Genomic DNA, 23,507 nt, shown 5'->3' with positions numbered 1-23,507 from the left:
AATGGGGGTAGTACTTCCAGGGCAAAGCCGGAACAGCTACCCACTACAGATATATCTGATGGTCCTTGGATGGATCTGATGGTAGTTACTTAGAAGAGAGAACCGGGAAGAGAAAAGCTTGTAGGGTAAGACCTCATTCTTCTGGAATTAGGGACAAGGCAGAGAGCAGGGCCCTGTCTGTGTCACTGTGCATGGGAAGCACTGCTGACTGGTCTGGAGTAAGGCACAAGGAGGGAGCAAATGAAATGAAAGCTCCTACCTTAGCTGGAAAATCTTTTCCCATAAGTAACTGAAAGTACAATTAAGTCTGGTGAGGTGGGTAAGACTGTCTCCCTACCCTGACAATAGGGAAATAAGGAGAGGTGGGATCCCAAAACTCCCTCAGGATTGAGTAAGTGGCTCAGTGTCCAACAGGAAGGAAACAGATCGCCTCCATGATGCATTCTAGATTCCCTGGGAGGCGTGGCCTAGCCTAGGAGGGTTGCTGGAGGTCTTTGTTTAATGCTCATATGCCTCTGGGAGCATGGAGGCAGTCAGCTGACCAGTTATCTCTCTAGGTGGCACTTTGAACAAGGCTCAATTGATGGCCAGGCATCAATTATGCATTTGTGTGTTAATATGCACGTGTACAAGTGCCTGTGGAGATTAGAGATATCAGACCTCCCTGGAGCTAGAGATAGGGGTATTTGTGAGCCACCTGACATGGGTACTGGGAACTGAACTTGTGTGCTTTGAAACTGCAAAACATTCTCTTAACCACTGAGCCATTTCTTCAGCTCCCCATAATAGCCCATTTTCATATTTAATATACCTAGACAACAGCACACAGGATAACAGATAGAATTTAGTAATACATGACTTTAAAGCAATCAAAACTGCAACAACAACAAAAACCTCTGGGAACAGAATTAATAATTGGGTAGAATAGCTTCAAATCACAGCAATACTAGAAGAGACCAGCTTTTTTATTTTCCATTTTTAATAAAATCCACACACAACATTTGAAATCAGGTAAAGAAAATGATCAATTCCAGAGACTAAGAGGTAGATTACAGTTCATTTTAATCTTATTTTGGGCCCTTTTTCTTAAAAATGTATCTTTGATCCCTTTGGGATGTTATTAAAATTTTATAAAAAATATCAGCAGTGTAGAGTTTAGTCCAGCATACCCCTCTGTTCACTCAGATGCCTATGATTACAATTACATCCAGCACACACTGCTTCTGGGAGAAAAGCACCATTTTACAAATGCCTTAAGTCATGGTCTTCAGTTTTGGGGATGGGGTCTCCCTAGGTTCCTCAGGCTGCCTCAAACTCAGTCTCAGGCAATCCTCCTGCTTCAGGGTCCTCAGTAGCTATGACTGTGTGTATAAAACACTATGGCTGGCTCTCAAGTAATTTTTTAAAGTGTTAGACAGGCTTGAATACTTTCCTTCTACCTGTTACACAAAATTTATCCACGGGATTTAGTTGATTGTAGGCCCCCCCATACTCATTATGTTTATTACATCTCTCAAGTATATACTCTCTGAAGAGCTTTGGTTTAAGGCTTTTACACAAGCAAATTTACTTTTTTATTTTTAAGAGTCCTCATCCACATGAATTTTGTAATGATTGGTAAGGGATGACCTATGGTTGAAAAGTTTCCCACATGTGTTACATTCATAGGGTTTCTCTCCAGTATGAATTCGCTGATGTGCAATACGTGAAGAGCTTTGCCTAAAGGTTTTCCCACATGTGTTACATTTAAAGGGTTTCTCACCAGTATGAATCCTTCGGTGCTGAATAAGAGCTGAACTTTGACCAAATGACATTCCACATTCCTGGCATCGATATGGTTTCTCTCCAGTATGAATTCGTTGATGGTTACTGAGAGATGAGTTACACCTGAATGTTTTCCCACACTCATTACACTTATAAGGTCTTTCTCCAGTATGCATTCTCTGATGTTGGATCAGAGCTGAACTTTGTCTGAAGGCTTTCCCACAAACTTTACATTTACATGGTTTCTCTCCAGTGTGAATTCTCTCGTGAATAATAAGAGTTGAATGGGAACTTAAGGCTTTGCCACATTCATTACAATTATAAAACTTCTCCCCAGTGTGAATTATTCGGTGTCTATTGAGTCTTGAAATAGAAGTGAAGCCTTTTCCACATTCATTACATCTGTAGGGCCTTTCTCCAGTGTGAATTCTTTCATGTTGAATAAGTGATGCGCTCTGACTGAAGGCTCTGCCACATTCACTGCATTTGAAAGGTTTCTCTCCAGTGTGGATTCTCTGATGATAACGAAGGGACGAGCTAGACTTAAAGGTGTTGCCACATTCATTACACAAGTAGGTCTTTTTTCTGGAATGAATTCGTTGACCAGGAAGGGATGTGCTGCAACTAGATGACTTCCTACCTGGGTTATATTTATAAGGGTTTTCTCTAGCATGGACTTTCTGATGTATAAAAAGACCTGACCTTCGGCCAAAGGATTTACCACATTCCTTACATCTGTAGGATTTTTCTACAGTGTGGGTTCTTAGATGTTTATAAAGGGATGTACTGAGAGTAAAGGCTTTGCCACATTCTTTACATACATAAGGCTTCTCTCCAGTATGAGTTATTTGATGTTGAATAAGGGCTGAACTTTGGCTAAAGGCTTTTGAACATTCTTTACATTTAAATAATTTCTCTCCACTATGGTTTTTCTCATGTTTACGAAGAGATGAGGTGTTGATGAAAGTTTTCTCACACATACTACATTTATAGCGTTTATCTGGTGTGATTTTTGGTTGATTAGATAAATATGATATCTGCTTGAAAGTGTTTTGTTTTTCACATTCTGATGATCTTTTTTCTCTATGTGACTTTGAGCTAAATTCATTGTTTTTATGGTTTCTTTCTATAGTCAAAATATTCTTATCCCGCTTTTCCTCTAATTTGCCTTCATATATGAAAAGGTTTTCTGATTTCAAGTTCAAAGGTTCATTTCTTTTAGATTTTTTCATCATCAGTTCCTGAAATGAAGAGTCTTGTGTTTGAGTTGACTTAGTGGTTCTATGACTGTGCGTCAATCCTAGAAAGGGAAAAAAGAAACCAAAGATATTTCTTGTGATATAAAAATTGACTACCGAGATGATATGTAGAGTGAATAAATAAATACTAATGTTACTTAAGTAGTCTTGGTATGTGGTTAAAAATATTGAGGGTGGAACAGAAGAGTTAGTAGAGAAACATAATTGATGGGAACAGTAGCAGTAGAAAGAAGAAAAAATAAAGCAAACCCATTTCAAGAGGGTGATTAAATGGGACAAAGAGTTGGGAAATGCATTATCTAGAATCCAGAGATCCAACAGTACATTGTTATCTGCTAACTTTGCCCTTGTTTGTTTCCTGCGAACAGTATCTTTCAGATTCAATTCAAAAGTTTATTGTGGAAAATCCTTGCTTGACTTTGAATATCCACGATCCATTCCTTCAGCCAGATTCCTAAGACAGAATCTCAATCTGTAGCCCAGGTGTCCTTAAACCCATGACCTCTTGCTTTAGCCTCCTGATTATAGGTGACCACTTCTGTACCTCTCTACATATAATGACGAGATCAGCATGTTCTACCTCTCATAAATCCTCTTGATGGTATCATATATATGTATCTTTCTGTTTTGTTTTGATATGGAGTCTTACTATACTAGACTAGGCTGGCTTTGAACCTGTAGCAATTTTCCTGCCTCTGCTTTCCAAGTCTGAGATTATAGGCATATGCTACCACATCTGGCTTGTTTAGTAAATCTTTCTTACCTATACCTTCCTAATTTGAAGAAAATCAAGTAGTCTTGATTATTTAAACATGAATTTCATATATATTAGTCACAAGCCCTCACAGAACCTGCCTTCCCAAACCAAACACAGATGATTAAGATTTCTGAACCAGTTCACACAGAAGACATTATTAAATTAATTCTACAGAAGTGCCACAAGGTAGGCATAAGGCCAAGAACTGTAAGTTGGAAAGGTAGCCTCATCCATGCATCAAGCAATAGAGGTGTTATGGTTTGAGTCTGAAATGTCAACTAAAAGCTCATGTATTAAAAGCCTCACTATTAGTTAACTGGTTTAGGGTAGAAACTGGATCATCATGGACTCCTAAATCAATGGAATTATAGAAAGGTGGTGGAAGTCAGGAGGTGGGGTCTTGTTGGAAGAATAGGTCACTGGAGTAATAGTTTGTATATCTTGTCCCTCTCTTCCCCAACTTCTGGACTGTCATGTTCATGCATCACCCACATGGCATCCTGCCTCACCACAGGTCCAGAAGCAAGGTAGCAAAGTAGCCATGGATTAAAGTCTCTAAAGCTATGAGACAAAAAAATTCTTCCCCCCATTTAAATGGTTTCTCTCTCTCCAGTATCTGTCACAGCAAGGAAGAGTCTAACACATTGCCTCAGGCCTTCTTGTAAAGAAAGGCTACAGTTCTGACACCTTGCCTTTACTAGAGTTCTGAGTATAGCAGTCAGGCACTGTATGCATATCTTCCCCATAGATAAAGTGGGAAGGTTTGAATAAGAATGCCCCACCCCCTATTGGCTCATAGATTTGAATGTGTAGTCAACAGAGAGTGGAACCTTTTGAGAGGATTAGGAGGGATCCCTGTTGGGGGAAATATGTCATTATGGGTGGGCTTTGAGGTTTCCAAAGCCCATGCTAGGCCCAGTCTGTGCTGTGTGTGTGAGTGTGTGTGTGTCTGTCTGTCTGTCTGTATCTCTGTCTCCCTTCCTCCTGCCTATGGGCCAGGTTATAGAACTCTCAGCTATTGTTCCAGTATCATGTCTAACTGCATGCTGCCATACTCCTCGCCATGACGATAATGGCCTAAACCTCTGAAATTGTAAACTGGCCCCAATTAAATGTTTTCCTTTCTAAGAGTTGCCGTGGTCATGGTGTCTCTTCACAGCAATGGAATAGTGACTAAGACAGGCAGAGAAATGGTATTTTGTTTCCTATGCATTACTGTCTCTACTGCTGTCTCTTAACTACTTTCCTATCTTTGAGTCTTGCCCTCTGACAACTCAGTCACCACAGATAATCCTTCCTAAATCCATATCTTCCTGTGCTACAGGCTCCTAAAGATCTGTTAGAAAGCCAATGATTCATAGATGAGGTCCAGGTTCCTCCTCACAGTGAAGGGAACTTTTGTCTACATCTGCCATCACCTCCCTCCCCTAGCTACTTGTCAAGTATGCTGAACTAGATGCAGTTTATGGAGCAGTCCAGTTTAATTCTACTGGTTTATCTTTACATGTGTAGAGAACTACCCTTCCATTCACACTCACTCACTAGGTAATTCTATAGCTAGAAACAGTCTGAAGGAATGTAGAATGTGTTGAGTAAGACAAGGTTCCAGCCTTACAGAAACTTACACTTTCATATGTGTGCATGTGTGTGTGCTGAATAGGAGAGAGGATGTAGGGACAAACAAGTAAACAGAAGACATGTGGCTAGCTGAAGAGAGTCCTAGGCAAAGCAATCAGGAAACATAGAAGTCCAGAGGACTTGAAAAGAGCAAAGATGTGGTGCCTGGAATGCACTGAACAAAAGGGAAAATGGTAAAAGAGCAAAGGATGGGGTAGAGGCAAATCATACAAAGCTTCCTCAGTATTGGTGAAGATTATGGAATTTTATACTAAGTGTGATAGGATGCTTGGGGAAATAGGTGCTCATTTGAGTTGGCAGAGAACAGTGAACAGGGGCAGGAGTGAGAACACAGAGATGAAGGTTGTGTAGGTCATAAAGAGGGTAAGATCCAGATGAAGTTGCTAACAGGACTGAGATGGATGGACTAACAGAGTACTAAGAAGGAAAGAGGACAATTAAGATCATGCCTAGGTTTCCAGCGTGAAAATGAATTATGGCACCAATTACCAAGAGGGAGGAGAAAATGGCAAGTCCTAGGGGTCTGTTTCAGGTATGTCGGTGATAGCTAAGGGGCTTCAGAAGAAAACACAAGGAAGCACTGAAATAGCTGTGTTATTTTAGAGATCTGGGGAAAGGTCAGAGCTGAAGACAGGCATGTGGGAGTCATCAGCATAGATTCTATTTAAAGCCAAAGACTGAAAGAAATCACCAGATTTCTTGAACATGTAAGAATAAAACTGGGAGAGGATGGTGTTCCAGGAGCCAGAGAGGAACAAGTGATCAGTTGTGGCAAGTACCCTGAAGACTGGGTTTGGTGTATATATGGCTTGGTTGATGTGCCAGAGAGGAGCAAGTTATTTCAACAACACCATTGACATAAGCTAAAGTCATTTGAGAGAATAGAATCTCAATTAAGAAAATGCTTACATAAGATGGGTATAACACGAATCTTAAAAGGTCTTATTAGTAAAAAACCCAGAGCCAAATATTGGAGTGAAAGCTGAAAGATCAGAGAAGCAGAACAAACCAGCCATAAGCTCTTACCTCTAGGAAATCCTCAGTCTCAAGACAGTGAGTTCCTGTTTCCTTGTGCCTTATATATCTTTTTCTGCCCTGCCATCTTACTTCCTTGGATTAAAGGCGTGTGTGCTTCTCAAGTAAAGGCATGAGATCTCAAGTGTTAGGAAGAAAGGTGTGTGCCACCATGCCTGGCTCTGTTCCCAGTATGGCCTCGAACTCACAGAGTCCCACGCGATAGGATTAAGGATGTGTGCCATCACTGTCTGGTCTCTATGTCTAATCTAGTGGCTGGCTCTGTCCTCTGATCCCCAGATAAGTTTTATTTGGGTGCATAATATATCACCATAAATGGGGCTATAGAAAGCCTATAGCGTATTTTCTTAATTAGTGATTGATGTAAGAGGGCCCATCCCATTCTGATTGGTGCCATCCCGGTTGGTGGTCCTAGGTTCTATAAGAAAGCAGGCTGAGCAAGCCATGATGAGCAAGCCAGTAAGCCGCACTCTTCTGTGGCCTCTCCATCAGCTCCCACCTCCAGGTTCCTACCCTGCTTGAGTTCCTGTCCTGACTTCCTTTGATGATGAACTGTGATGTGGAAGTGTAAGCCTCCCCCAATTTCTTTGGCCACAGTGTTTCATCACAGCAACAGTAACCTTAACTAGGACAGTTGGAAAGGCTTGTTATACAAGCATGAAGACCTTAGTCAATCTCCCAGAAAGCAATTAAAAAAAAGCAGAGTGTGGTGGACTTGTAATTCCAGTGCTAGAGAGTTGAGACAAGAGGATCTCTGAAGCTTGCTAGCCAGCCACTCTAGCCAAATTGTCAAGCTCCAAGTTCAGTGAGAAACCCTGTCTCAAAAGATAGGGAGTGAATGAAGGAAATATCTGATGCTCACTTGTGACATCCATGTACAGATACACATAATGAACATGAACACGCACACACACTCCAAAAGACTAAAACTTCCGACTGCAGCACATGAAGGTAGTATGGGATATAAAAATAGTTCTTTTAGTAGCGCAGTAAACAAGAGAGACCAGCTGGAGGACTCAGGGAATCAGGAAAAGTGACAATACAAGCAGAAATGGAAAGCATGTGTAAAGCCTGGTTCCGAGAATGACAACAGGGGATTGAGAATTTTGTTTATAATGGAAGTCATCATTCTACTGTACCCATTTCAACTCCTTAGTGCCAAGGTCTTAATTCTCAATTCACTTTCTACTGAGGTCAGTCTTAGATTGTAGACATGCTAAATGTTCCTTACCATCTACTCAGAACTGTGGCTATCACTACAAACTGAGAAAACACAAGGATGGTCTCTATCCTGTCTCAGAGGAAGTAGGGCCACGCGAAACCAGGCCTTTCAACCTCCAGGACTGAGACACTGAATTCTAACTGCTTTAAGCCACTCAGTTTCATTTAGTTGTGGTGTCTCTGGCATATCACTATGAACCCTTATGTCTCTTCCACTAAACTAAGGCTAAAGCAATTCTCAGCCATCAATCATTTCATTCATAAATGTGTCAAAATGACTCATATGATGCCCCCCCCCCCAAATTAACACTATTGTTTGCAGGTAGTCTCACTCTTCACATATAAACCACAAATAAACCCAACTGCTCTGATGTAAAGACAACTGCAGAAATTCTCTATGTTCCAAATAAATGAAATAAATGAAACAAGCTGCCTCTACGTACAGACGTCAAGGAAGAGACAGATCACAAGCACATGCACTCGGTGTGTGGAAGGAAAATAAGGATGCTGAGATGAAAAATATGGAGGACAGAGCCCTATTTTAAATGAGTGGAGCCTGTTCCACAAACTGACAACTAGGTAGAAACTCGTCAAAGACAAGAGCACTTAGCCATGGAGAAAAAGAAAAGGCACAGATAGAAAAGATCAGGGGCAAAAGCCTTGAGGCAGAACAGAAGGAGATAACAGTGAAGACCACGTTGAGGACTCTGGCTTGTGCGCCATGGGATGGAAGTTACTAGTTTTGAGCATGGGAGCAATAGGAGATGATCTAAGCCTGTTGCTAACCTCCATGGTAACCCCTGTGTCAAATCAGGAAAAGCTCCCCTTCCAGAGACTTCACTGTAGGACAGCAGCTGACACTGCAGCTGACTACCCTCAGCTGAGCACACTCTGGACAACTGCTGACAGTAAAGACGACAAAGAAATGACAAGGCAGTGAAGTGATCTCATGGGAGACGGGATGACTAGACCATTTCTGGAATTGAAAAACATCAAAATTCCACAATTCCAGAACATTTCTGCATTTGGATGTGAGCCAAACTTTTGCGATACACAGGTGCAATGTGCCCATGATTCTTAGTGTAGTTATGCAGAGAAAGCACCACCTCATTGCTTAGAAGCAAGAGACCCAAGTAAGACACAGACACCCTGAGCCATGGTCTCTCACCTCTCAGTTTAAACTTACAAACCCAGGGACAACAAAAGCTATTAGACTTGTGCATTTTGTTGTTGCTTTAAAAAAAATTTCATTATTCATTTTTCCATGTAAGGGTGCTTTGCCTGCATGTGTACCACATGCATTCCTGGGGCACACAGAGGTCAGAAGAGGGCATCAGAAGCCCTGGAAGTGCAGTTATGAATGGTTATGAACCACCATGTGAGTGCTGGAAACTAAAGATTCTCTGCAAGGGCAGCCAGTGCTCTAAAGAACTGAGCCCTGTTTTGTTGTTTTCTTATCTGTGATTAGTTTTCAAGGGAAACATAACTTGCAGGTTTAGATTTGGGTTCTGTCTGACATCATGACCTCAGGTACAGATTTGCAGGTCCCTCAACTGTGCTTGTGGTATGTGAGTTCCTGCTGAGGAGGAGTCCAGGCGCATGGTGGTTTGCCATGCATGGAGACATGAGCATCCCTAGGCCTCCCACCTGAAGTCCACTTTTGACAGAAAAGGATGGCCATTCCTCAAGAGGAGCAGAGGGGATTAAAGTAGGAGAAATCTAGAGTTCAGTGTCAGCCTGGGCTACACAGTCAAACCCTCACACAAAACAGAGCAGAAAGCAGCTCCAACGTCCACTCATCACTTCACTCCTCAGTCATCCACTCAGTTTTTCCTCAGAGCTGAGGAAGGCAGGTGACCCCCTTCATCAGGTATCTCAGCTTCTCCCAAGACAGCACTGAACAGCAGGCCTACTCTGCTCAGGCTAATTCCCCTCCCTTACTTTGGGGTAACCTCTGGCAGTTTCTACACAAATGAGGATTTAAAGACAACTGTGGCCGCCATCTCAGAAGTGGTCACTCTGGACTAGGAAGAGATGCTCTCATATAATACAAGGGCTGTGAGAGGACACGGTGGCCTGTCATGTGGCTCTTCTCTAGGCCCAGGACCACTGACCGACCTGAGGGCTCAGATCCGCTCCAATTCCTCTCCCCTCCTAGGCAAGGAGAAGCCCATGGTACGAATCTTGGTTCACCAATGAGGGAGTTCCCCCAATTCTCTATCACCACAGCAACCACCTCTCCTGCCCCTCTTCAAGTCCCTTCAGGGCAGGCCGACAAGGTCTTTTCTCTTAACCACCTTGTAAAAACAGTTTCCCAGGATCCTATTCCCACCCGGTCAGCTCAAGGTTTCAAGGGCTCTGACCTCACTTGTAAATTCCAACCTTACTGAATTCCCCACCAGAGATCTATATGCAAGTACTTCACTTACATCTAAAATGAAAACTACCCCCACCCCAAACTCATCAAACTGGGTCTCTCTAGACTCCTGAAGCAGGGGCCTTCATCTCCACCCCACTAGCTTTCTACCTTCAGTCTTGCAGTAGCTCCTTTAGGCTCCCTGACTGTGTCTCACTTTCAGTCCACCCTCCACAGTGCATGTCACAGCAGGACTTCCTGAATATAAACATTATATACAAATGAAGACCCTTTTCCAGATTCACTCTAAAAGGACACATGCCTCCTAACCCTTCTCTCTGTGCTCGTGTGTAGAGCTCCTACTCACGTGCGCACACATCAAATTTTTAAGAGCACAAGTTTCTTTCAACCTGGTGATAACATATCTCCACAGTGCTCTGAGACTTGCCTCACTGCTTGACACTCCGGAGCTGTCTCTATCACCGGTGTTGATGGATGCCAGAACAAGGACAAACCAGGTATTTTTTAGCTGTTTTACTAAAGACTTCTGAATTGTTTCTGATTAGAACCAGCTTTCCCAACACTATCAAAGAGTACGAAATTGCCATTTACATTTCAAGTACTTCCAGTTGCTCATATGCAGAATACGGCTCCCAGAACTGCACCAAGGCACTTGTTTCAGGACCCCTGCGTAGCCTTCCTGTCTCGTTCCATTCATTTCCTTTTCCTTTACACACTTGGAACTTCAGCCCAAGTTCTTTACCATCCCTTAAATATAACATACCTCTTAAATGATCTCTGAAGACACAACCCTCCTCAGAAACAACCAACAAGAAAAAAGAGCCCAGGAAATTCGTTCAGGACATGATCAGGAGGGAATACATGGAGCTGGGCCAGACTTCAGCTCCAGTTCCCTTCTCTCACTATATAATTCATTGTTAATTTACTGGGTTGTTTTTTCATTTTGTTTTGGATTGAGTTTTTTATGGACTTTACGTGTGCCAGGCAGGTGTTCTTACCATTGGGCTCAGCTCCATCCCAGCCCCCATCACTTCCTGTGGACTGAAAACCTGAAGACGTTTCCCACCCCACACTCCAAGCTGCACCCTCTCCTTATTCACCACACTGGTGCCTGAAGAAACTGCCAGGCCTGGTGCACTCACTCACCCAGAGAGGAGCCTCCAGGACCTCCTTTCTCCACCTTCCAGGGATCCTCTCCTTGCTGCAGCAGGGAGATCACCTTTGGTTTGGTAAACGGGAATCCTGCTTGGAGATAAAATGAACTCATTAACTAAAAGCCAGGCAACCATGTAAGACTGAGAAAATCTCTTACGTTGCAGAAATCAAGTAAGCCTAAAAATGTTTACCCCATATGGCCCTTTGCAGAAAAAGTATGCAAACTTCTAGCAAAGGCAATGGGAAAGCGGTTCCACAGACGGAACCAACAAGCACAGAATGACTGCTGGTGGGGGAAGATGCCTTCACCATGAAGAACCACAGGAAGCAATGTCTCTCTGCCACTCCTCTAGTGAGCATGGGCAGTTCCAAGCCTGCTGTGGGAAGAACATGCCAATACTTATTTAGAAGGACCCATTTGTACGACCATAAGGCAAAACTCTGCTAAGGTTTCCCAATGGCCGCAGCTTTCATTCAGGGAAGGAGGTGCTAAGGTCTCATTTCTGAATCTACACCCACAGGGAACTCCCTTACCCAGTGAGGCCAGGTTGCTGTAGTTCTCCAGCATCACCTCACGGTACAGGCTTCTCTGAGAGGGATCCAGCTTCTTCCACTCATCCCGAGTAAAGAGCACAGCCACATCCTCAAACGTCACCGACACCTGTGAGGAAAAGCCAACTTGAGGAGCTCTGAGTTCAAGTACGAGACCCTGACTCAAAAGACCTGGCCATGGGGAAAGTCACCCGATACAGTCACGTGGGCTTTTACATGCACGTGTACATGTGTACAGGCACTTCCTCACACACAGATATGCCCAACCAAGTACATGAGAGTATGCATATATGCATGCATGCACACCATATCACACATACATGCATAGGCCAAAAAAAATTTAAAGGAAGTGTACAAGCAAAACGTATAATCCATAAAGTAAAGTGGAAAAAACAAAGAACCACCATGGGCTGGAGAAGGCTTGGGGAGCAACACAAAGACCGGCAGGAAAAGGAAATAGATAATCAATCTTGGTAAAGACAAAGAAACACAGCAAGTGAGGGAGGCAGGGCCAGAAAGGAATGTTCTCAAGTATGTCTGCCTGCTCTGTCCCAGGGCACCTGGCATGTTACTTGTGGAATTTGTAGGCTTACACCAGACTGGGATCAGGCAACAGTGGCATGTCTACCAAGAATTACAGAAGACTAGAATTGTGAACACGGGGTGTGCTCCCTACGGAATCCACTAGCCATGAAGGGAACATCAACTCCTCCAAGTAGGACATGGGCTCCAAATCCTAGTGAACTACGTGGAAGGAGAACTTCCGTCAGGAAAGAAAAACCAAGCCAACCCCCTCCCCTTCCACTGAGAAGGGAAATGGCAATGCGCTTACCTGAGACCTCGATTCCCTTTGCTCAGGAGCCATGTTCTCTCTGCGGGTGAGAGATGATGAAGATGAAGGCGAATCTGAGGGAAGACAAGGAAGAAAAGGGTAGGTAGCACCTGATGCTTCGCACCCCTCAGAAGCGCCATCTCCGAATTCGTCCCATCAACATCAGCTGAGCCTGGCTCTCCTGACTCCAGAGAGAGAAGCAGGAGCTGGGGGTGGGCATCAGGGAATAGACAGGTCACTACTTCTCTTGTCCGTGGATTTTCAGAAGCAAGACTCGGGCGACACCGGACTCCCAAGTGCCAGGCATCACCCTACACGGTTCACGACAGCTCAGCTGGCACTGCCCGGACCCTTCAGATCAGGAAACTGAGGCCAGAGTGTAGCCACAGCAGGGGCGCACCCGCTAAGATCTGACACCGGCTCGGGACAGTGTTCCTCCTCCCCATGCGTTGCCCACACAACTGTTCTTCTGCTGTCAAGGGGTCGAGTTCCAGATCCCCAGAGAAAACTCCAGAAAGGGGACCCAGGACAGGAGGGCGGCACGCGAAACATAGCCTGGGTTGGCCCCGCCCCGGCCGTGGGGAGCAGGTCACCTGCAGTCCAGGGCCGGGACCGCTGGGACCGCGCGTTCCCCCGCGTGCCCAAGGTCGGCTCCCGGGAGGGGGACGCGCCATAGACGCTGGGGGGCGGGAGGCCGTACCGGGCTGAACCCAGCCCGGCCCGCCTGGCGTACGAACAGGACTGGCCTTTGCTCACCTTCCCCCGACCCCCGAGGCTCCCGCCCCGCCTCACCGAGGCTCAGAGCCGCCGCGCGTGCGGACTCCGCCTGGGGCACCTCGGCCCCCCACCTCGAACCACGCCACAGACGCCCCGAGGGCCCCGCGAAGGCTCACGGGAGGTCAGAGCTCCGGGTCCGAGGGCGGTGGCCGCGGAGGCCTCTGGGAAATGTAGTCCACTCCAAGACCCAAGGATTCTGGGGTTTGAAGTTCCTCAGTTTGGAGGGTGGGGGGGCTGCTCAGCTCCTATGGTACGCAGTTCTAGTGGAAGCCAGTAGAGTAGTGCACAGGAAGATGGCACTAAGCACCCTTTAGGAGAGCTTTTTTATAAGTTACTAGTGGGGCTAGAGAGTTGCTCAGCGGTTTAAGAGTCCTTGCTGCTCTTGCTGAGGACCGGGATTCAATTCCCACTATATGTATCAGGTTGCTCACAATATGTAACTCCAGTGCCTGGGATACAACGCCCCTTTCTGGCCATTCCAGGAAGTGCGTGCATTTCCATGTTCATACATACAAATAATGTCTTTACAATTCTTTTCCCTCAAATAAACAAAAAAAGGGAAGAAAAGTTTGTTGCAGAATATTTGTTTACACTGTAAAGATGTGTCTCTGCCTAAGGCACCTTCTGATTGGTTTAATAAAAAAGCTAAATGGCCAATAGCTAAGCAGGAGAGATAGGTGGGACTTGGGCAGAGAGAGGAAAATTGAAATGAATCTAAGCACTCGAGAGCCGTCAGCCAGATTCGGAAAGAGTCAGACATACAGGATGGGACAGAGAAAAAGTCATGTAGTAGAATGTAGATTAATAAAAATATGGGAGCCGGGCGGTGGTGGCGCACGCCTTTAATCCCAGCACTCGGGAGGCAGAGGCAGGTGGATCTTTGTGAGTTCGAGGCCAGCCTGGTCTACAGAGCGAGATCCAGGAAAGGCACAAAGCTGCACAGAGAAACCCTGTCTCAAAAAAAAAAAAAAAAAAGGGTTAATTAAGTTATAAGAGTTAGTTGAAAATAAGGCCAAGCTTTCATAATTAATAATAAGTCTCCATGTCATTATTTGGGAACTGGCTGGTGAAATAGAAAAAGACTTGTTACAAGAGTTATTAGAATTAGGCCACAAGTAGCCATGATGGAGGCCTGATGGGCAAAGCAGACCCTTCAATTCCCAAGGACAGGAATTACTTATTCTTATAGGTTTGGGAAAGGAGGTGTTCCACACCACATGACCTAACTTGTGTGCCAGGGATCACAAGACAAGGCAGGAAGGCACTAGATGCAAGCTAAGTCATAATTTAAGATTGTCTTGGTGTATCTGTGGGAGCTGGGCTGGCAATTGAGAGAAGAAAAGGAGTAACTCAACCCTGTGAGCCTTGTAATGTCACCCAGGTTACATCAGTCCAGAGAGGGAGAGTGGGTCTGAGTTTTCAAAGTACAAGAGAAAAACAGCTGTAGGGTCTGTGTTCTAACACTTCTATGTGCCAGGTGCTATTACAAGCTATTCGAACAGCATCCGTGAATAAAACAAATACCATTATCCTGAAGTACATTTTCTTTGTAGAAGACAAGAATCAGACAATAAGCCATGAACACGATTAGATGGGGATTTAGGGGATACCTGTAATGAGAAAACAACCACAATAGAAGAAGAGTTAGGTGAAGGGCAGCTGGACACATGAGCATGAAGAACAGATTTGTGGCAACATCTCAAGAGAGGAGAAAACACGTTAGTCACATTTTTGTGGATGTGACACACACTTGAGAGAAATAACTTAAGGTTCTAAATAAAGGGCTATTTGGGGGTCATGGTTTGCAAGCTTAAAGTCTTCACCTGGCTGACTCCATTGCATTGTAGGTTCATTGCCAGGCAAAGCATCACAGAAGAAGGGCGTGGAAGAGGAAAGCTGTGCATCTGATGATACAGGAAGCAAAGAGGAGCTAACGGGAAGGGATGGAGCCAAAATAGACCCTTCAAAGACACCCCGAGAAGCCCACCTCCTCCAGCCAGGCCCCACCTTCTATAGTAACACCCCAAAATTGGTTGAAATATTGAATCTATCAAGGGATTAAGTCATTATCTATGTACCAGCCCTTATGATCAAATCCTCTGTGGTTAAGGCTTAGAAATGCATCCAGATATGTGCTTTACCAAGCTCTTAGGTGTCCCTCAATCCAATGAAATTGACAACCAATAGTAATCATCACAGGGCCCTTACAGGAGGAGCCAACAGGCAATTGTTTAAGTTAGAAATTTTTATTTATGGGGGCCAGCAAGATGGCTTGGCGGGTAACCACTCACTGCCAAGCCTAATGACCTAAGTTCAGTTCTAGGAGGTCACATGGTGGCAGGACAGACTGACTCTTACAAGTTGTCCTCTAATTTCCACACACACACTGTGGCAATATACATCCATAAACACACAATAAATAAATGTAAAAACATTTTATGTTAATTAATTTGGGGGTGGTACTGGAGAGTGAACCTGAGCTTCTAACAGGCTAGACAAGCACTCTACCACTGAGCCACATGCCCAGACTGTTGGAAGATCCTGCTGCCTAAGGTTGCAGTCCACCATGTCCGGACAGCTCTCTGAGCTCAGCACAAATGGAAGACTCCCTTCTCCCAGCAGCGGCTTCCTACTCTCTGCCTGACCTTATTTGGAGGCTGTCCCTGAGCTTGGATGCCTGACTTATCTTCAGTGTGACCTTTGATACGGTTCCCTGCAAATGCTCTCCCCCTGCCACCCATATGATAATTAGATATTCTGCTCCTATTTGTATGATGGGACTGTGCTGCCAAATGAAAATGATGCACATTCTGAGCACCTATTAGGTGATGTCCATGCTGTGATCAGTGACAGATTCAGTGAAGCTAAGTAGCAAGGAAAGCTGGTGTGTGTGTGTGGAGGGGAGTATGACATTGCTGGTGGATGGCGGAGGCACCTGGAAAGGGGGTGGGGATGGGAACAGGAGGGATTAGGTCGGGGGTGGGAGGGTGGGGATGGAGGGAGAGAGTACTGGGAAAGACAACTGGAATCTGGGGGCATCTCTGGGATGAGCTAGAAATCTAGTGGAATGGAAGTGCCCAGGAATGTATGAGGGTGAGTGTGGTGATATTTTATTTGTGCACCCCAATAAGGCTTATCTGAAGATCAGAGGAAAAAGCCAGCCACTATATTAAACACAGAAGTCAGGCAGTGGTAGCACATGCCTTTAATCCTAGCATTCGGGAGGCAGAGATTCATAGGATCTCTGTGAGTTCAAGGCTACACTGGGAACAGAGCCAGGCATGGTGGCACACGCCTTTAATCCCAGCACTAACCAGGGAGGTCTGGAGGTCTGTACAGACAGGAAGTGATGTAGCTGGGCAGAGAGAGGAAGTAAGAGGGCAGGAACAGAAAGGATATAGGCGTGGGTATACAGGAAATAGGCCTCTCTTTAGGCTGAGGATTTCTAGCAGTAAGAACGTGGCTGGCTTCTTTCTGCTTCCCTGATCTCTCAGTTTTCACCCCAATATCTGGCTCTGTTTTTTAAAAAATTTTTATTAATAAGACCATTTAGCAATTCGTCTTACAGGTGACCTTAGCTAAGACTCCTAGCAATAGGGGATACTGGGCCTGAACTGGTCATCTCCTGTAACCAGGCAAGACTTCTAGTGGAGGGACTAGGAAAACAATCCAGCCACAAACGCTTCAACCTATATTTTGCCCTCCTTATAAGATGTGTTGGGGTAAAGGTGGTGCAGAAATTGTGGGAGTGGCCAACCAATGACTGGCCCAGCTGGAGACCCTTACCCTGAGAAGGAGCTCACTCCTGAGGGTCAGGACCCAGAGGTGGGATACCCCAGAGACCTAGGATAGAACCAAACATGACCGAGAAAAAAAAAGTCAATGAATGATTTCTAATGATATTCTGCTGTCCTCAGATTGTCGTCAGAGAGGCTTCATCCAGCAACTGTTGTAAGCAGAAGCAGAGACCCACAGTCAAACATTAGGCCAAGCTCAGGGAATCCTGTGGAAGAGGCGGAGGAAAGATTGTGCTTTGTAGAATGTTGCTTTAAGATGTGTTACTTCTGTCTATGTTGATTTGTTTAACTGTGTGAAACTGTGTTACTGTGCCTGTCCAGAACACCTGATGGTCTAATAAAGAGCTAAACAGCCAATATCAAGTCAGGAGAAAGGATGGGTGGGGCTGGCAGGCAGAGAGAATATACAGAAGGAGAAACCTAGGCAGAGAGAAGACCTAGGAGTGAGAGAAGGGTCCTGTTTCTTCATTTCCTCACTGCCCAGTCTCTGTCTCTCTGTCTCTCTCTGTCTCTCTGTCTCTCTGTCTCTCTGTCTCTGTCTCTGTCTCTCTCTGTCTCTCTCTGTCTCTCTCTGTCTCTCTCTGTCTCTCTGTCTCTCTCTGTCTCTGTCTCATTCTCTCTCTGTCTCTCTCTGTCTCTGTGTCTCTGTCTCTGTCTGTGTCTCTGTCTCTGTCTGTCTGTGTCTCTGTCTGTGTCTGTGTCTCTCTCTCTCTCTCTCTCTCTCTCTCTCTCTCTCTCTCTCTCTCTCTCTCGGTCATGTGTGTGTGTGTGTGTGTGTGTGTGTGTGGTGTGTGTGTTTATCTATGTGTGTGTGTATCTGTGTGTCTAAGACAGGCAGAGGCAGCACCCAATGACCTGCAGTACCAAAAATGGACACCAGAGAGAGCAAGAGACCACAAGCTTCTGCGTGGGGGGGGGAAGTGTGGGGGATTGACTTTCTCCCCTTCTTCTGATGTTGTTTGATGTTGTTGGGGTGGAGGGGTTCCCTTCTCATCACAGAGGACCCCCAATGTTAACATGTCAAAACATTAGAAAATATGGAAAATAAAAAGGCATGATTAATATAAACTCACGAAGTCAATTTCAAAATTACATTTATTTAGTCCTTGATATCAAACCTAGAAATATATGTTTCACATACTATAGACAGCTCTTTTCTGTTTTGCCAGGCATGGTGGCACATGCCTGTAATCCCAAGACTTGGCAGGCGGAGGCAAGGGGACCACTGGTTTTAGATTAACCTGGGTTACATAGCTAGACAGTGTCTCAAAAAAAGGAACAAATGAAAACTTGCTGTTTTAATATTATGTTGATGTTTCACTAGAACACTTCATTACTTTTGTTTTATTTAGAACATGATGCTATATTTTGACATTAGCATACATCAATATTATATAATGAACAAAGTTTGAATACTATGAATTTTTTTCTACAGAGAAGAAATCAGCAGATGTAACTTGTTCCCCCCTTTAAAAAAAACAGTTTTTCTCAGGAGCTTTTTTTTTTTTTTTTTTTTTTTTTTTTGGTTTTTCGAGACAGGGTTTCTCTGTGTAGCTTTGCACTTTTCCTGGAACTCACTTTGTAGACCAGGCTGGCCTCAAACTCACAGAGATCCGCCTGCCTCTGCCTCCCGAGTGCTGGGATTAAAGGCGTGTGCCACTACCGCCTGGCTTTCTCAGGAGCTCTTAAGAACACTTGGGGCTCTTCCAGAAGATCCAAGTTCTGTTCCCAGTTCCCAAGTCGGGCAACTCACAACTACTTGTAATTCCAGCTTCAGGGATCCAACACCCTCTTCTGACCTCCTTGGACATTTGCACACATAGGGAATATGCTCACACAGACACATGCACATGCACAGAATTAAAAGTTTTAAAATAATTTTAAAAAGCATTAATCTCCCCCAAAGCTGTCACGAGGCCCGTGAGTTCATCTTTTTCTTGTATTTCTTGGCCCTGCCTGGAGGTACCTCACTCAGGGTTAGGGCTGAGGGCTTTGGCCTTAAGAGTGTAGGCTCCCTAGAGAAAGAAAAATATAAGGGGAAAAATAAAGTGTAGCGTCCCATCTGTGGCTTGTAATTTCACACACAGGCAAGCTAAAGCAATGGTTCTCAACCTGTGGGTCATGACCCCTTTGGGTTTACATATTAGATATCCTGCATATCAGATATTTACATTATAACTAACAACAGTGGCAAAAATACAGTTATGGAGTAGCAATGAAAGAATGTTAAGGTTTGGAGTCACCACAACATGAGGACCTGTATTAAAGGATCTCACCATTAGGAAGGTTGAGAACCACTGGGCTAGAGGGAGTCCACCTCCAAAACATGTTTGTACTTCTGGAAACAGCAATGGGGCTTCGTGCTTGTTACCGTGGTGGCAAGACATGGTTGGGTGTGTGGCCAGGCTGCTCCCTGCTTGGCCCTTTCAAAGGGGATTCCTGCTCACTTTAAGATGCAACATGTCTAACTCCAACCAATAAAAGGCCATATGACAAACTGGGCTTTGGTGGTGTACACCTTTAATCCCAGCACATGGGAGGCAGAGGCAGGCGGATCTCTGTGAGTTCGAGGCCAGCCTGGTCTACAGAGTGAGTTCCAGGACAACTAGGGCTATTACACAGAGAAACCCTATTTCAAAAAGCAAAAACAAACAAACAACAACAACAAATGACAGCAGCAGTGCCAAAACAACTGCCTCTCGCAGGCTGCTCTGAGGGCCACTGAGACGTCATCAAAAGGGGCAAGTGGGGCTTCCCAGAAAGCCGTTGCGAAATTCTCTTTGCCTTTCCTCTCCTCACCTGGGATGCTACAAGATGGCTGGTGCCTCAGCAGCCACCTTGGAAACAACTAGGATCAGTGTGTATTCCTGGGGGCATGAGAAGCCTGGAAGGGACCTCAATTCTAGCTTTGGATTTCTACTCTGGATTTGTCATTATAGATATAGTGATGCTCATAAACTCTTAGGTTGTTTAGCTCGATAGCATTAGGATTTTCTGTTCCCCACAGCTGAGATTCAAGTGCCTCTTCTAATGATAGTAAAATTCTATTCTAATTTCTGGATGTTTTTCTTTTCTAGAATTAGTCTGAGTGGGTGAGTGGGAGGATGCAGGGTAGAGGTGACATCCCAGGTCAGGCTTCGTGTCTTTCTATCTTGGACATCCAAACACCAAGCTGGCACTCTCCATGCTAAGAGGACTTCAAGCCACTGTTGAGGAGCCTTGTCATGGTCTCCTTTATGTCCTTGTTCCTCAGGCTGTAGATGAAGGGGTTCAGCATGGGGGTCACCACAGTGTACATGATGGTGGCCACTGTGTCCTGGGTGGAGAAGGAGTCTGGGGGCCGTATATAGATTCCCAGAACCGTCCCATAGAACAGGGTGACCACGGATAGGTGTGAGCTACATGTGGAAAATGCCTTGTGCCTGCCCTTGGCAGAGGGTATCTGGAGGACCGCTATAGTGATGCGGACATAAGAGACCACAATGAGAATGCAGGGAGCCACAAAGAGGACCACGGCCCCCAGGAAGACACGTTGATTGACTCGTGTGTCTGAGCAGGCCAACTTCATGAGCAGGTAAGCATCGCAGTAGAAGTGAGAGATCTCGGGAAGCAGAGAGCAGAAGGTCAGTCTGCTCATGAGGAGAGTGTGCACCAGGGAGATGAGGCCAGAGCACACCCACACGGTGGCTGCCAGCCCCCCACAGAGCTGGGGGGTTATGATGGTGCAGTACTGTAGCGGGTAGCAGATGGCCACGAATCTGTCCAGGGCCATGGCAGCCAGCAGAAAGGTGTCCACATTGGCAAAGGAGATTAGAAAGTACATCTGAGTCAAGCAGTGGGCATAAGAGATAGTTCGTGTTCCAGCCACGTGGCTGGCCAGGAGCCTGGGGATGAGATTGGTGGTGAAGCAGATGTCAACAAGGGAAAGGTTGGCCAGGAAGAAGTACATGGGGGTGTGCAGGCGGGGGTCAGAGCTGATGGCCAGGAGGATGAGAATGTTCCCAGTCAGCGTGACCAGGTACATGCACAGGAAGGCCCAGAAGAGGATTCGCTGCTGCCCCGGGTCATTGGTGATGCCAAGCAGGAGAAACTCGCTGACTCCCGTCTCATTCTTGAACATCTCACAGGGGCTCAGGCTCCTGGTGGGGTAGGCTGAACAGCAGGAACTCCTCACTGTATGTTCAGAATCAGATCACAGATCATATGTAGGACCTTTCTACCAGAACTCTGTGTGTGTGTGTGTGTGTGTGTGTGTGTGTGTGTGTGTGTGTCTGTCTGTCTGTCTGTCTGTCTGTCTGTCTAGAAGAGGGCATTGTATTCCCTGGAGCTGGAGTTACAGGTAGTTGTGAGCCATATGTGGATGCTAGGAAATGAACTTGGGTTCTCTGGAAGATACACACGTGCTCATACCCACTGTGTCTTCTCTCCAGACCCCCCTCCCCTTAGTATTTGTTTGGTTTTTGAGGCAAAGTCTCTTGCTGACCTAGAAGTTGCCAGTTCTATTCAGCTGGCTCACAGGTGAACCCCAGCAATCCTTCTGTCTCTGCCTTCCCAGCACTGGGATTCCAAGCCTGCCCAGCTTTGATTATTAGTTCATTTAATGTGAATTCTGGACATCAAGCTCAGGTTCTTGTGCTTATATGGCAAGCACTACCTACTGAGCCATCTCTCTAGCCCATAATAACCACCTTTTAATCGAGTTCAGTTGCACTAGAGATCACATGCAATTTTTCCTAATTCCCATCTTATAAAATGAGTTCTTTCCTTGTGCCCATTCTTCAGATGAAGTTGTTGAGGTGTATACCAAGGGACTGGTGCATGGGCAAAGGACTTCAAATCCAACATGGTCTGACCCCAGAGCTGGGCTTTCTCTGGCATGCTTCAAGCACCTTGTTGAATTGGTTCTCAGATGCTATGTGCTGAGGGCAAGGACTATGCACCAAAGCTTTGACCCGCACACAGTGAACCCCTCCTTACCCTGCAGTGTCAGAACATGGTCAAAAGAATGACACATAGTGAACAATGCCTTGGAGAACTATGGGAGAGGCTCCAGGGAAAAGGCAGAGGGCCTTTTACCTTAAAGGTGTTCTGTTCCCTGGATTGTTCTTGGGTGTGATTTCACGCCTCTTGCGACAAACATTTACATTCAATTTGTAAAACACGTTTATTCTTGTTGGAGTCAGAATATAGCTCTAGAACCCAATCTGGTCAGTGTGCTCTGAATCTGGATTCTGCCTCTGCCTTGCTTCCATGCTCTCCCAGATAGAAACTACAGTACATGCCAGTCATTGTGTTTAAATTGGTCTGTCTGAGGAAGTTCTGGGAAAGGACTGCTCTGTCAATGTTTAGTGTGTGCTTACTGGAGTTTATTTACATGTTTTTCTGATCATGTTTTTCTGAACTCAAACAACCTGCCTTGGATCATTGCTTTCTTTGATACATTTGTGTGTAAAAGCACACTGAAACTGAAGTAAGGTTATCTGTAGCATTAGACTGTAGGCTGGCAAAAGTCAACACTGCAGCAGCCATGGAGTGCAGGGGCACCAGGAAACAAACCGGGCCTCAAAGCACCCGCAACAAGGAGGCAGAGCACAGTAGGAATGTGCTGGCAAACATTTCCAGAATCTTCAGACTGAGTGTGTGACTAACTCGGGAACCCAGGACAGGAAGGAAGCAGAATAGGTTATGTGTGGGAGGGACTCCAATGCCCTTCTCTAGCTTCCAAAAGCAGCTGCCTGAAAATATGCTCCACACACAGTTTTTTTTTTAAAGAAATAAAATTGACATTTAAAGCATGAGATGCAGTCCTACATAGTGAGAATTGAGAGCTGACCCGGACATTGTTCAGCCAGTGCCAGTGTTGACAAGTCCAAGGTCATCGGTCTATAGGAGTTTCTGCCGTGACACCCTGAAGAAGGATGACATGTAGAGACTCCAAGTAACCCAGGGCCTGTGACTACTGAGACCAGAGGTGGGTAAACTGATTTCTACCAGCCAGACCTGGCCTCCAGGTGTGTTTTCTTCGAGTCTGTGTCTGGACTGTTCCATGAAGGACCATTTGTTGTGCACATGGTTTCCAGGGTGATCTGCTGAGAAGTGATGGAAATTTGAAGAAGCAGGGCCTGAGACTGGAGTCATGTCTAGGCTGGTTAAGAGCACTGGCTGCCCTTGGCAGCTCACAACAGTATGTATCTCCAGTTCTAGAAGATATGACGTCCCCTTCTGGATCCCATACATACTTCACACAGGTAGTGCACTACATACATGCAGGCAAAAAGCTTATACGCACAAAAACAGATAGATAGACAGACAGATAGATAGACAGCCAGACAGATAGATGATA

The 23,507-nt window shown here is 45.3% G+C and overlaps 2 protein-coding genes across 3 annotated transcripts; both read right to left on the bottom strand.

The window, feature by feature from the left end:
* Nucleotides 1–1,038: 1,038 nt before the first annotated feature.
* LOC131916014 (zinc finger protein 354A) lies at nt 1,039–13,471 on the bottom strand. Of its 2 annotated transcripts, none has more exons than XM_059269316.1 (5): nt 13,383–13,471; nt 12,591–12,664; nt 11,741–11,867; nt 11,198–11,296; nt 1,039–3,064 (listed from the first exon to the last, which is right to left on the bottom strand). In XM_059269316.1, the coding sequence occupies exons 2-5, from the start codon at nt 12,621–12,623 to the stop codon at nt 1,581–1,583; spliced, it is 1,743 nt and encodes a 580-aa protein (XP_059125299.1). In that variant the 5' UTR covers nt 12,624–12,664; nt 13,383–13,471; the 3' UTR covers nt 1,039–1,580. The 2 variants fall into 2 exon arrangements, with proteins under 2 accessions (XP_059125299.1, XP_059125300.1); XM_059269317.1 differs by having other exon boundaries at nt 11,198–11,293.
* Nucleotides 13,472–20,351: 6,880 nt separating this feature from the next.
* On the bottom strand, nt 20,352–21,284 carry LOC131916564 (olfactory receptor 1D2-like). Its single transcript, XM_059269914.1, has one exon. The coding sequence runs from the start codon at nt 21,282–21,284 to the stop codon at nt 20,352–20,354; it is 933 nt and encodes a 310-aa protein (XP_059125897.1).
* Between the last annotated feature and the right edge of the window lie 2,223 nt (nt 21,285–23,507).

Source organism: Peromyscus eremicus, chromosome 8a (genome assembly GCF_949786415.1).
Source record: "Peromyscus eremicus chromosome 8a, PerEre_H2_v1, whole genome shotgun sequence".
NCBI classification, from domain to species: Eukaryota; Metazoa; Chordata; class Mammalia; order Rodentia; family Cricetidae; genus Peromyscus; species Peromyscus eremicus.
Note: the sequence above shows the minus strand (reverse complement) of the source record. Positions and strands in the feature narration are given on the sequence as shown.